General features: G+C 33.3%; 1 protein-coding gene across 3 annotated transcripts in view; it reads right to left on the bottom strand.

Annotated features, from left to right (window-relative positions):
* Positions 1-15,139, bottom strand: part of DACH1 (dachshund family transcription factor 1) — a 426,920-nt gene that overhangs the window by 183,220 nt on the left and 228,561 nt on the right. For all 3 annotated transcript variants that reach the window (XM_056109866.1, XM_056109865.1, XM_056109867.1), the window contains exon 3: positions 6,542-6,703. In XM_056109866.1, the coding sequence (XP_055965841.1) occupies positions 6,542-6,703 (162 nt within the window). The remainder of the gene's footprint in view (positions 1-6,541; positions 6,704-15,139) is intronic.

Raw genomic sequence — 15,139 nt, 5'->3', positions numbered from 1 at the left:
CAACTGTTAGCTATCTAATCAATAAGAACAAAATATCGTTAAAAAGTTTGCTCTCTGCTCCCGTATCTCAGCACATAGATTCATTTTATAAGGACATATCTTGGTCTTATGATAAGACGTTCAGGTATTAGAAAATTATTTATGATAGTTTTGTGATATATTGGTTTTAATATTTTAAGAGGAGAGTAGTTTGTTTGAAACATTTAATGAAGAATGACTGCTGTATTTATTCAGTATTTACAAATGCATTGAATTGAATTGCATCCTTTTTCTTCATGTTGAGGTAAGAAAGTTTATGTAAAATATCAAGATATGAAGACTCTTTGCACAGGAAATGATGTTAACCATATGGCTTATTCACCACCACACGGAAATACAAACCATGACAGTTGCTACAATTTTAAGGATTGCTTATTTGGTGCTTCCATTAAGATTCCACTACAATGACATTTGTGTAAAGGTTTATGTTTAGACATACTTCCCTCACCATATGTAAAGCCACAGAGAGCAAAAGCATCAATTAAAAGTGTTTATATATAAATTGACAGCTATCAGTTCTAAAATATTTCTCATCTCATGTGTCAGAATCTTCCTGACCTTTTAAGGTAGTACTGTGTGTTTCCATGTTTACAAGATCCTGGCTGTTAGTATTGTTAAATTTTACTCATCGGACAGGAAGAAGGATCTTAAAAATCATTGTGAGGCAGCAAAACATTAAGAAAGTAAAAAAAAAAAAAAAAAAAACTTTCCCCATTTAATCGGTTAGACAATGGCAAATTTCTTATGAATCAGTGATACTGTAATTGAACTGGAGACATTTTTAGAGCAAGCTTGCTTTGGCTTTTTCACCCTCCGATTTGGAATCTGCTCACAGTACTGCCAGCTTAACCAAAAAGGATTAACTCTCATATCCAACTGAGAACACAGATAATTCTCAGTAATTGGTAAAAAATGAAGATGAATGGGGCTGAGAGATAAGGAGCAATTAGCTCATCAGCAGTTACAGCTGTGCACTCAATCCGGATCCATCTCTTGAGTCTCGGCCCCTTTTAAAGAACCTTAGCAGAATAAGCATAGGACACCCCCTCCCCCCAAAATTGCTATACCTGCCCATCATTTCTCAAGTCTTCCATTTTATTTCCTTACTATACAAAGACACCTGTCATAGCATGCTATGTAAATTACTACCTCTCTCAGGACCTATGTCTAAAGCCAATCTTCTTTTTAAACTTTTTTTTTTATAACAGAAACCAAATGACTACTGTAGACACTCTTAAATTCCCTGTCAATCGTTTCATTATAGCAGCATCATCTGTTTGAAAATATAAGCAATTCCCTCATCTAATTATAGGAAGGATTTGAGGTTCATTAACATTGCCAAGGCAGAGAATCCAATGTGCAACTACAGAGCTCTGCTTGGTGGCCTGTGTTCTCAGTTTCCTTTTATTTGATTTCTCAAGGACTCCAAGACAGTTTTCCGAAATCATAAAATTAATGTTTCCACCCAGATCCATGTGAGTTGGAAGAAAGGAAAGGCCTGTAGGTGTAGCTATTCCATTTTGGCCAGGATGATTAAAAAATTGTCAAAGAGGATGATCAGCTGGGAAAGACAATTTTATCACCTTTTTCTAGTCTCTTTTTTCATTAGTTTTGTTTCATTGGTTGAATAAAAACAAAGTAGTAAGATAGACTATTAAAGTGCACACTTTCTCATCTCAAATTCCAGATTTTGCTTCACTTTTGAAACCCCTCACATCAAGCTAACTACTGCAAGTTTGAGTAACTGAAATGAATCATACATGCCAGATAAATTAAATTTGGTTAGGATCGTGGATCACAGTATAAACCTACTCTTGCTTATGCCACATAGTGTTCAAAAAGTGAAATACTGAAATCTGAAGATTACTTCACTTCCTTAAAGAAATAACAGCAGTTGGGGGTTATGATTATAGTTTAAACAATGAGATTTTCTTGGGACATCTGTTTTGAGATCACATTTTGAATAGATATGAACTCATTTCCTACTAAGCAAGCAATCTACTATTGTTGATAGCTGTTTACCAGTTCTGTGAGTCAGATATTAGCTAGTGGCAAAGGTCCCTCTTAAATCCTCTGAGTATTCTTTAAACTGTGTACATAGTGTTTTCCTTAAATAAAATGTTAAGAGAAGTAAAAATGCAGTCTTTTCCTGCCTCTGGATAAATTATAGTCCACAAAGTCTGGCACTTGGGAATAATATTTAATGTATTTATCTTTAAAGACTTGTTTCCTTTGTTGTCATTAGTTAGGGGAGTAAGACATTAGATTTAGCAAGTATTTAAATAACATAGAAACTATTAAGAGATGCTCACTATGTCAATATTTATATAGCATTTAAAACTAGAAGGAAAATTTAGTTTCCTGTATTTAGATGAAATCTATTGTGGCTAATTTAGTATCCTAAAAAAGTGTATGATGCAAAAAAAAACTAAGAAGATAAAATAGCTTTAGACACTATGGAATTGATCTTGGGTCCACAAGTTTAAAATTCTGCCTTTCCAACATTCCAGTCTCAATTTCCAAGAAGCATGTTTTAGGCTAGTTATGTAGATCAGTCCTTAAAAGCAAAAAAAAGTGCAAAGAAAAGGCAATTTATCTGCCTGTATGTTGTGGATAGTTTTGCCACTAAAAAGAATCCAGGACATTTTTTCTTCTTATCTGCAATGTAGCTCATATCAGCCAACCTGTCACAAGATAGTACTTGATATAAACAAGAGATTGCAAAGACATCTCAGTAATCAATATCAGGATGGCTACAGTATGGAAAACCCAACCAGTGCATATCATTTGTCTCAGCATCTATTTCTATGGCCAAATGAAGCATTAATTCAAATCATAAATCTATGGTGATTTAAATCTGGGAATGAGCACCTGCCTGCTTTAATGATTTATTTTGTACATTTCAGTAAGCAGGAGATTTGTCCATATGAACTGACAGGTCACCTTCAGATGCCAGGAGCAGACTGTTTATCACCATGCAGACTAGCATCTCATCTTAGCAAGTAAATATTAAACTAAAAGAATCCAATTGATTGTGGATGAGGGAGAATGGCGACACGGCCATATATTTTACTCAGCTTGCTGATGACTCGCTTGGATCTATCAGGAAGTCCTTAGTTCCTCCTAAAGTGATCATTGTGGTGGAAAGATGTGAACTCAAGGTTGCCATTTGAAATTGGGAAATGAAAAAATTATCTATCAGCCCCACAGTTTCCTAAACATTGCTAACTAATTTTCATACTCTATGTTAAAAAACAGAAAGGGGTGATCTAGAACTAAAATATCACTTTACCTCATCAAACCAAACCCAAAAAAGTAAAACTAAAATCTGTTTTCTGGGACAGGAAGAATTATTTTATATACAAAGTAGAAAAAAGCGGTTTTCCTGTGAGAAAAAAAAAAGGTTTAATAGAATTTATAATTCAGATGAACACAAGAGAAGAAAAACACAAGAGAAAGAAAGAATGGCTTTTAAAAATGACACTGAATTTGGGTAAGACAGAGTAGCAATAATACATCATTTAAGTAGCACCTCTCTAAGGAGTATCAATGCTTCAAAGAGTCAACTGATAGATTCATGAGAGCAGCAAGTTTATATTCTAAAATAAAGACCTCTGAGATTCTTAGGATTCCTCCTGGAATTCACAAGCTTCCATATCACTCCTTTAAGCAGTTCAGACTAACTAACACTCAGGACAGTCTGTGATAACTGCCTGCTTTCTTAGTCACCCAGCCCACAAACTGCATGCCCTGGAACACTGGGAATTCTTTTATTCTTGCCATGTTCCTAGAAAGAGCTAAAATAAAATTTGAAACAAAATCCTGATGATGTAGTAGCTGCACCCAAATTTCCTCCCAGGCCTGCAGCTTAACAAATAAAACCTAGTAAAGAAAACAGGAAAACAGAGGATAAAGCAGTTGGTGATATTTTTTTCAAAAAAAGAAAAATAAAAAGAGGAAGAAGGTCATTTTTAGGAGTTCTAATTTGAAGAAATAATCATAACAAAAACAATACTTGAACCACAAAGCTGACAGAGAAGCAAACAATGTGATAAGCAGATATTGCGATGAATAAAGCAATAAACACTGGGCAAAAGTGAGCTCCTTAAACTCCCCTCTTATCCATACTATTATTTATGCCTTTTTCCAGATGTGGAATGCTCGCTCAGAAAGTTTATATAACTTTCCAAAGTTACAGAAGATGTAATTTTGAACACTTACCAAGAGACAGACACTGTCCTCAGACTGTAGAAAGAAGGATAGGGGCAAAGGGGACATAAACGCGTTTCTAGATTCAGGATTTCTTTGATCTATGCCAGCTCAACCCCATCCATCCATTGCCCTGTATACTTTTCACCTTACCTCTTCCCTCCCCCAAACTCTCTCCTTGATCCCTAGATAAAGAAGTGGGCAGAGGCAACACTAAGGAAGGACAATAAATCAAATACTTAAGAGGCAAACAGCTTGTGAGAATAGGATGAAAATATCAACGATGTTTTATCCAAATCAGCTGAAGGAAGATAGCAAAAACATGAAGGTTCTTTATGACTTAAGCAATGTCACCAATGTTCCCACAATTTCACAATATTAAGATCATCTTTGGAAAACTCAAATCAAGTTATTTCTCATTCAATTGGTACCCACAAATTCCAACTAATGGAAGTTTTCTTCCAACAAATACAAAAATATGCAGCTTCTTTTTTAAGTCATTATGGAGCCAACCTACTCAGACAAGGTAAGCTACAGATGGCCAGTAGCAAAAGATACTGTATAATATAAAATATTGAAGTTTATTGGTGCTAAATGATAAGCCATGTTCTATTTATCTTAAGCTGATTATTTTGGATAGCCAGCTTCTGTTCCAATTGCTCAGGAATTTGGGACTGATACATATTTAAATATGCTGTCATTTAAACGGAAAACCTAGTGACTCAGAGTCTCATCGTCTACCAAACAAAAATGAGTAAATTCAATCACTACAGAAAGTTCCTTCCTTCTAAAAATAACTATCAAGTATTGTCTAACCTGGAAGTCAACTATTTAAAAATATGAAAACCATCTAGATAGTTTGGGGATGAAAATTTACATTTTATAGTAACTGGCTGCCTGTTTTCACAAGTATTTAACTTAGCTCTCTTTTACAGGTCAACATGAAAGTCTTCTCTTTTTAAATATTCTCAATTTTAAAAAATAGAATGATAATTATTTCACGTTAACATTATGATTTAGAAGTCTAAATCAGCTTATGTAACTCATGACCAAAGTAAGTCTACATCTCTCCTCAAATGAGAAGAGTTCTTTTAGTTTGAACTGTGTTCCTCAATATTTCACCCTTCTAAAAATTGCCACTACAACTTTTTAACTAACTCACAAATCAAATCGCTTTTCTGCCATTATTTTCTATTTCCCTGCATATATATCCTGGAAAATTCTATTACTGCCCTTTTTACACTGAAGTTGCCCTTTTGCAGAAGAGGAATTCTGTGTTTTGTGCACATATTTCAAAGTTACTTTCTACTTAAATGTTCATGAAGAGGTTTGCTTCCCAGGTACCCCTTGAACTTGATTAGTCATAAAATCCATTGTATTCCTTCGTATACCTGTAATTATATTCTAAGAAACTAGAGGAAAATAGTTATGCTAATTATTTAAAAAGAAAAATATCAAAATTCTACATAGAAAAGAAGGTCTAATTGAACTAACCTGAATTATTATGTTATTCATGGACATGCGTTAGATTACAGTATCTTGCACATATCATGCAATATTCAACTTTCTCTTGTTGAGTTATAATTGAGTATAATTTTTAAAGGGAAATAATGTCTTAGTGGTGAACAATAAAAGGTCATATTTTTCTAACACATTGAGGCTAAAGACATCATAAATAAGAAAAGTAATCCTCCATTTGAATTTATGTTTAACAAAACAAATTATTCAACTGAATACCAAAAAGAAAATTGTTCCTTTTTATTTAAATAGTGACTACTACTTTTAATTTCTATACTTTAGGGAAAAAATAAATACAAATCAAGGTCATATTTTTAAATGAGAAAAAATTGTAATGAATACTCAGTTAAACAAAAGAATTCAGATAATTCATAGACTTGGCAGCATGTGAAAGCATTAAGTTTATGCTTTGAGACTCATGCGAATTTCTGAATGATTAATGCTAAAGAACATAAAAAGTATGAGATTTGGTGTGCAAATATTCTTCTAACAAGTTATCTATAACAAACATCAAAAGTCTAATTATTAAAACATATTTACATTATGACAAATCTTAAATAAATTAGAAGCTGTAAACCTAAAGTCAGTTCTATAGAAAAAAAAGGTAATGATGCTTTTCATTTATTGAGAATGCATGTTGTCAGAGACATAATAATATATAGTTTTTCAAACTAAAAATCACCAATTTCTTTATTTTGGGCAGTCAATAATATGTAAAGGGAAGCAATTAGCTAACAAAATGATCACAGTAAGTTTCAGTGCACATAAAACTTACCGACACTTGAATTCATGTCCCCATTTTCAGAATCTGCTCCATGTTGGTTATTACTGGCGTGATAGTTGCTCATAGCTTCTAATTTGATTTTTTTCACCTTCATTGCTTCAGCAATAGCTGCATTGGTAGCAGCCGCAGCTGCTGCAGCTGCTGCTGTCAGACCTTAAAGGAATAAATTAAAAATGAGATAAATCAAATTCTGATTTTTCTTGTAATTGTCCATGTACTTCATATAATACATACACAAACATATTAGAGTGCCTGGCTTCTTTATACAACACTCTCACATATATTTATACCCAACTAGCCAATGAAACAACTTTGATATAATGAAGTGAGAACTCTCTAAACTCCCAAATTAAATATCATCATAAACATGATTCAGACAGAGAGCACAGCAAAGGTAATAAAGTTGCAATTACCTTTCAAACAAATCTATGTGAACCTGCTCTTTTCTGCTTGAAACCCTAAAAAGAATGTAAATATCTGAATAGTTTGGCTTATTTCACCAAGTCTTTCACTAAAAATGTAAATCTACTGGATCACCAGAAGTTTCCATTTTTGTGTTATCCAGCTGTGATGTGCACAGCACCAATTATTACACGTTTCTGACCCTTTAAGAGTACATCTACACTTCTCATATAATCGGCTACTCATTTCGCGAATCATTTTCTTTACTCCACTTTTGCTATCTCTGAACTGGCATTTAGAACATCTATCCCCTGATATTTGGCTAGAACAGTTCATCTCTGTCCATCCAGAAAACAGGAGGAAAAGGGAACATGAGATTACAAACAGAGTTTGAGAGCAGATTATGGAAGAACAGAAAACTAAGGTCATGATTTATTTATAGGCTTAGTTATAGGTTACATATAACCAAGAGAGTTTTGTTTTTAAACAGAGGAGTGGTTTATCTCCCTTAGATATGTGAGCTTTTTCATCAAGTCACTTCATTTCATCTTTTTTTCTGTCATCTTCAAAGTTTCAGAAAATAGAAAAACTTTTTATTTTCATATTTTTATAAAAATTTAAAAACTTATAAAATTTTAAACATAAATATTTCATATTCACATTTAAAATGTATAAGTGCTTCCTCCTAATTCTAAAATTTTAACAGTCTACAAGCAGATATACTGCCATCTCTATATTCTTGCCACTGCTGTTGCTTCAGAGTTTCCAAATGCAGTGCTTCCGCCAGATTTAAATTTATCTGTGTGATTTATTTCCACTGCTAGCGGTGGATTAGCAATTGAACACCTCTCTTCTCCTATTCCTCCCTACTAATCATCACTTCCAGTTTCTACAACAAATAATTTATAACCTCAGAAAAAAAATTTGAAAACTGCACTAGAAATTTCTTTTATTTTTAAAAAGAGTTTGGAAGACTTCAGATCAGACTACGGAGGTTTAACATCATCCCAAGGCAAGGAGATCTTCTGATTGGATGTTTACAGGAAAAACGGGTATCTGCACCCCAAAAGCACCTGTCTAAACTCAAATAATTCAACTAGGTTGGGACTATTATTTGTGGCCCTTTAAGTTCCAACTTGAACTGATCTTTCTCATCTCCTTCTGACTAAATTTTCTCCCCAGTTACTCATTTCCTTTAAAGACATTTTAGTACACTTTCTTTCCTGTCCTCTTAAAATTCTCTTTGTGTTTCCCAGAAAGTGTCTCTTTCTCGATTTTGCCTTACCACAAATGTTAATATTATATGTGTCTTAACTCTTCATTGTCTATTTCACTTCATTGTTCCTTCACTGTCTAATTCACTTCATTGTCTCATCTTCAATTTATGACACGTTAGGGTCTTTATCATTGATTTATATAGCAGGTAAATCTTGCTCCACAGTATTCAAATAAGATAAAACTACAGCTTCAGATATGATTGCTATTATTGCATATCCTTTAATCAAATTTAGTAGAATGAGACATAGTTATAAATGAGGTGGCTTGGGACAAGTCATAAAATATTTAGTATTCTTCATCTGTAGAGTTATTCTCTTAACAAAGGAATAGTATATAAGCCTTAAAAATAACCTATACAGAATACCATATTTATCTTTAGCAAAATTCACGTCTTGCATGCTAATGTCCTGTAAGTAAAATTCACTCTAGGTATGATTTATACAGGATATATTATGAACTGGCCACAATCCCTTAGCGAGGAGGATCCTTGGATGGCTGTATTAAACTTTGTCTTTAAAATGATATTTTACAGCTTATTATGCATGTGATCTATTTATGGTGCTCTTCTACTTTTACACTTGAGTTTTTCCTTCTACCTTTTAATACAAAATTACCTTTGAAAACACACTTTAACTTAACTATGCGATCATATTTACCATTCAGATTTTAGTCTGGATTAGCAAAAACTGGAAGAAAATAATGGCATTTAAGAAAGTTGCGGATATTTGTTCCACTCACTCACTCACCTAACAGTTGATGGGTCCTGAATTTTATTTCAAGTTTTCAAATTCAACCAATTTTCTCTATTCCCACTGGCTCCCCCTAGTGTAAATTGCCAACCTTTTCTTTCCTGTTGCTCTGAAACAGCCTTAGAAGAATTTCCATTCCTCTCCCCAGGCTACACATATAAGCCCTTGTTATTCAAACAACAGTCAACCTTACCCTGTGAGACTGAAAATCTAATCATGCCAGCCCATGCCTGCTCTTATGAACTAGTGTGATGTTTCCCATGGATGCTAGAGCGCTTTGTTGTTCGGTTCCCCTCTAAACACGTGTGTCACCTCTGCTCTCTGCTCCACACATGCAAACTTTTCTTCCATTTCCTCTTTAAGACTAGACTGCTTCTGTCTTTTTTTGTTGGGGGGAAGATCACACCGGCGGTGCTCAGAGGATACTCCTGGCTCTCCACGCAGGAATGACTCCTTGCTGGCTCCAGGAACTGCATGAGATGAGAGGGTGGAACCCAGGTCGGCTGTGCTCAAGGCATGCGCTGTACCTTCTGTACTATCTCTCTGACCCCAAACCTTGCCTTTTTCAAGCCAGCCACTTCACACGTTGCTCACACTCTTCAGAAAACTCTGCTCACACTTTTCAGAAAACTCTTTTCAGTCCTAAGTAACTGCCTTGCTTCCGTACGTGTCATGCAGCAACTTAAAATTTGTTTTGTCACAGGCTGTTTCCAGACCTTTCCTAGCAAATAGCTGATATTTCAATAAGCAGTTCAAGATTCCTGTTGGAGAGGAACTGGACTTCCTCATACTACTCTTTCCTCATACTACTCACCAAAAGTCAATCCCAGCCCTCAAGTGTACTGTGGAGTTCGTCAGCCTTCCCAGTGCATCAGAATCACCAGCCTGGGACTTTTAAATCATGCACAATTGCTCTTTCCAACCTGCTATGTTTTCTGGCTTCCACAAGCCAGTCTTTGTATTTTTTTAATCTATATTTCTATCCATCAGTTTATCATAAAGTGCAACGTGGGAAAAGAAACTCATTCCCTGGAAGTCTCGATTACTCTCTTCTTTGCGGGGGTGGAGTGGTGACAACTACAGAAGTACATTTCGGGTTATCTCTTCTAGCTTAATTACAGCACTAAAAAGGAAATAAATACAATCTTTTTCTAGATACCCTATCTTCTTCCAAATGCTAGCAACATTTGTCACTGAATGAAAAAGTGTTTCTTGGGTTGCTTGGAAAGTCACAAGAGAAATATGGTAATTATTTTGACAATTTGTATGGTAACTAATATGAACCATGATGTGTATGCTATAATCAATCTGAATATACCAGGAACAGCAAATCACAGACTTAATGTAAAGAAAGAATCTCTGAGGCTCTATCTGACTAGGACAAGAGAAGATCACACAGGTGCACCCCTCTGCATTTATTGCACTTCCTGCTGACCTTCCTTTGGCCTCTTTAAGTCTGTAATTGTCAAATGGACTCCTACTCACTGTTCCTGGTAGAAATGTATCTTAAAATCTACTCACAATCTATACATTTGCCTTAGAAAGTGCTCCCATTGGGTCCTCTAAAGAAGTTCTATGTGGGTTAAAAAGAAGTGTAATAAATTAACAAAATAACTGTAGTTTAAAAGATAAACTAAGAAAATTTTATATTTAATCAAGAATTGTTTGACCTACCTTGTTTATATACCTGTCTAACCCTATCCTTCATTACAGTTCTTCCTCTTTACATAATGGAGACATTTGTTACTCTAAGCTTTAGTAGGCAACTCTGATCTGTCCTATGCTGAACATATCCACAGCTTTTAACTATGCCTGAGCAACGAGGTAATCCTGTGTTTTTCAAAGAAAAATATTACATCAACCCCGATGCAGTGCAGGTTATGGTTCTCTCCCATATTCACAGACATTATCTCTGGGAAAGAGTGAGGTACTCAGATGTTTAACCTTTCAACAGGTAGATTCTGATATTCAAGAGGGTGAGATTAATTAATGACAGCATTTTACATAAGAGTGTCTACTTATATTACAATAAAACCATTAAATAAGTACATCTTCACTGTTGTGGTTTACAAAAGGGAGTATACTTAAGAATCAACAGGAGAATTTGTTAAGACACAAAATCAGGTTGGACAAAGGAATTAGAATTTTGAATCCTACTGTTTCAGCACTAATCAGACTTTATAAAAAAATGTTCTTATTCTAACTTTAGCCAACACAAGTTAAGAAGCAAGCCAGATAATGCAGCAAGTCTCTAATTTCATGATGTAGCAGTTATAAACATATTTAACTTCAGCAACCAATCACATATATTAATCTAGTTGGTATATACAGTAATTGCTTCTTAAACAGCTTGAGTAATTGCTTTTGATACGTTAATTGGTAAGGTTTATACCAGGTTTCTTTCTCTCACTGGGAGCAAATTACAGATATGTATATGATGAAAGAATAAATAAACAAGTAAATGATCTCTTATATGACTCCAGAATGTCAGTAATCTAACGTTTTTACACTCTAAAAATATTTACACTATTTTATAGATCAAGAAAAAAAAACTGTACTGAATTTAGTCAAATGCAATATGTTTTAAACAATTAGAGTGCACAACTAAAATGTATGTGTACAATTAAAAATTATTTATTTAATGTATAATTAAAATTAATAAAAAATAATGGCATGAGATTTTTTGTTTTAAGAAGGACCATTTCTTTGGAGAATAAAATAATAAATCATATATAAAGCCCCCCAGCCCTTCAACTGGTCCCCAAAAGAGACTATATTTTAAAGTTAGGTTAAAACCCTAATGTTTTTTACTATCTAAAATATTTACATTTCTTCCCTATTTCATCTTGACAAGTTCTTTAATTTACAATACCAAAAAAAAATCAACAGAGTTTTTACATCAATTTCAGAACATAACTTGTAAAATTATTGTTTAATTTATAATAAAAACTCATTATGGGCTTCATTATCATCTATGCCTTCATAGAAAATTCTATATGTCTCAGAAATCATTATTTACCTTGGCTTATATATATATATATAGTTTACTGTACTTTCAGCTTTTAATTATCTGCAAGATATTTTAAAGTTCTAATTAAGTGATTAGCATGAAACTACTAGTTATAAAACTCACTATCATAGAGTATGAATGTTACTATTTTTTGAAAAAGACAATCTAAAGGGTTATACAATTTGCACTAACTATATCTGGGATTCTGAAGTAAGTTACGTCAGTTATGGAAATTCAAAATTGTTTCTTTATAAAATCATGAATATTAATTTAAACCTTATGCAAGTGTTGTAAGAATGAATAAAGGTTAAATATCTACATCATTATAAACCCCTGAAATGAGTTGAAGCCATTATCAAGTAACTCATAGTGTGTCTTATGGTCTTATGTTCACTTTTATCTTTGTCCAGTTACTCAGAAAATGCAAATATGAGAGTTCCTATATCAGTGTATGAGAACTTAGTTCTTTGGCAAATGAAGAACTAAAAAACATTCTTCTAATTAATTATTTGATTCACTGATCCATATCGATCATTTACTTTTTAAAAAAATCACTAAATCTCTACTCTCTATTATACTGATACAAAACCTTTTGTTGTTTCAATTCTATATCTTAAAACCAATCTATGACTTTATTATTTGGAAGGAAAACAAGGTACCATAACCACTTAAGGGCCTTATTTTACTTTGCAAAGATAGCATGTTTCGTCTGCTTTCAACTTGTATCAAAACAGCCCTTAAATCCTTCAAATACCATTATACAAGCCTAATAAACTCTAACAAAAGGAAATGTACCCCCATTCCATTTATTTCAAGTATGTTAGAACTCCTAGTTATAAAGAGTAGATTACAACTGTAGATTATAAATATCAATAAAAGAGACATATTGCTGTCAAATTCTTTCTCTGATCTGTTTGTTTGCTCATTAACTTGAAAGGTCCAATCTTTGATCTTTGGTTTCAAAGACATCAAGATGACTTCCAAATGTTTGATATGTTGTCTACTTTTACATCACATTCCATATAAAATGCATTTTCTAAAATCTAATGATTAAATAAACTGAGTTATATGCAAGAGAGAGCAAGCATTCAAAACTTCCACATGACTTTTATGTTTAAGTTACTTTATCCAAATTTAAAAAAAAAACACACTTAAAACTTATAGTGGTAGATTATAGCCAATGGTAGTTATTATTAATATTCTGGAATTGATAAGTTATTTATGTCTGGCATTCTTCCTACTGATTATTCAGGGAGACAGGAGGCTTATAAATATCTCATCACTCTGCCGTCACAGAAATTTCATCGACAGTGCTCATACACAGCTATTAGCAATATGAATCTAACCATTACAAGAAGGAGGAAAATCGAACATGTGGCATTAATACGCAGTCCTGGTTCCTAACCATCTGATAGGCAGATGGTGTGAAGCGGATTCTCCAGCTGAAATGAAGGGGCACATCATTTAAAACCTTGTTTGCATTCTAACTGATATCAGTGCCATATTGATATACATGATACATCATGGCAGTATTTGAACAATCTAGTTTGCTTCAGTCATAAATGTTTACAGCCTTTTTTTAATCTTATAAGCATGTTCAGAAGAGTGTATTTTTAATTTATGAAACCTATTGTTTACTTCTGTTGAACTAGAAGATTAGTGGAAAGCAAGAATATTAAATTACTTCAACTAGAGCAATATAACCAAGACTGATGAATAAAGTGAGTTTCTATTTTCAATAAAGGGTGTTGGTGAAGGAATTTTAAAATTAGCCCAGGCATTTTCTGCATTAAATACATGTATTCATTTAAACCTTGTAGCTTTTTCCCCCCAAGTGGTATAGAGAACCGTAATGCTTTACGTAGTCATTCATTTAAAACTCTCACTGTGTGCAATTAATCTTGTCCAACAATTCAATTTAGAAAGTAAAACATCAAAAAGCATAGTTCAATTCAACAGTCATTACTGTGAAGTAATCTTTCTACTTCTGACAGTTCCTATAGACTGCAAAACTCTGTTGAAGGTGCATTGTAAGCTCCGTATGAATTAGAATTACAACTAAATTGAAATCACTGCAAGTCTTAGATGAACTCAGCTCAATATAACAACTTGAAAACACTACAATTTTTTATCACTATTTATTTCCTAACCTTACTTAAATGTCAGCTATCTAAAATATTGGAACTAATTTTCAGTTATTTTATTTCTATACACTTTTGAAATAAATTGAAACTGTGATTGAAACATGCCTGTCCTCATCTTCAAATGATTAAATAACGTAAATGATAAGTAGTTAGAATAGGAACTTAATTGTGACTCATGATGAAATTAAGATTTTGAGTATGAATTTGTCTCTTAATGTCCGTTAGAGTGACTTTTCTTGCCCTTTGAAACACATTTATATTCTGAGGAGAAAAAGAAAATTGATCTTTGAGGCCATTAATGGAAACACTCCTTATGCAGTTTTCAGCTTTTCAATTGATTAAATAAGATTTTTAAAATATTTTAATATCCCTCTATTTTGAGAAATGTATGGTAAGAGTTTATTATGATATTGATGATAACATAAATCAAAAATCATCAAGCTTAGCATTCTTCTCCTGAATAGTTTAAAATTACAATCTCCCCACATGCAGGAAGTAAGAACAATAGTGAATTTGGGGGGCCAGAGGACTGTGGGGATGTCATTTAACCATGTGTAAATCACTGAGGAATTTCCATGGATATTTTTCAAACACTCAACTTCTAGTCACTAGCTCAAATAATGAGACTGAAAGTTAGCAGTAAAAAAATTATGTTTAAAATAGGCAAATATTAGGTAAACATTAAAAACTGAACATGGGACAACAAGGTCTTAAGTTTATAACTTTTACTTTTATTCCATTATTTAACATTATCCTAATTAGTAAAATACTTCTAACCAGTTGTTTGGTTTTAGACACACACACGCACACGCACACGCACACGCACACACACACAAATGGAGATGAGAATGACTTGATCGAATAATGTTCTTTTACTGATGATGAAACATATGACAATGAGTTTAATCGTACCTATAAAGTCACACCACTAAATAATGATCAGAATAAATTTCGCTCCCTAATTCCCAGTTTATCAATAATAACTTGACTCAGTCAATAGATGTAA

This window comes from Sorex fumeus, unplaced genomic scaffold (assembly GCF_029834395.1).
Source record: "Sorex fumeus unplaced genomic scaffold, SorFum_2.1 ptg000008l, whole genome shotgun sequence".
In the NCBI taxonomy this organism is placed as follows: domain Eukaryota; kingdom Metazoa; phylum Chordata; class Mammalia; order Eulipotyphla; family Soricidae; genus Sorex; species Sorex fumeus.
Note: the sequence above shows the minus strand (reverse complement) of the source record. Positions and strands in the feature narration are given on the sequence as shown.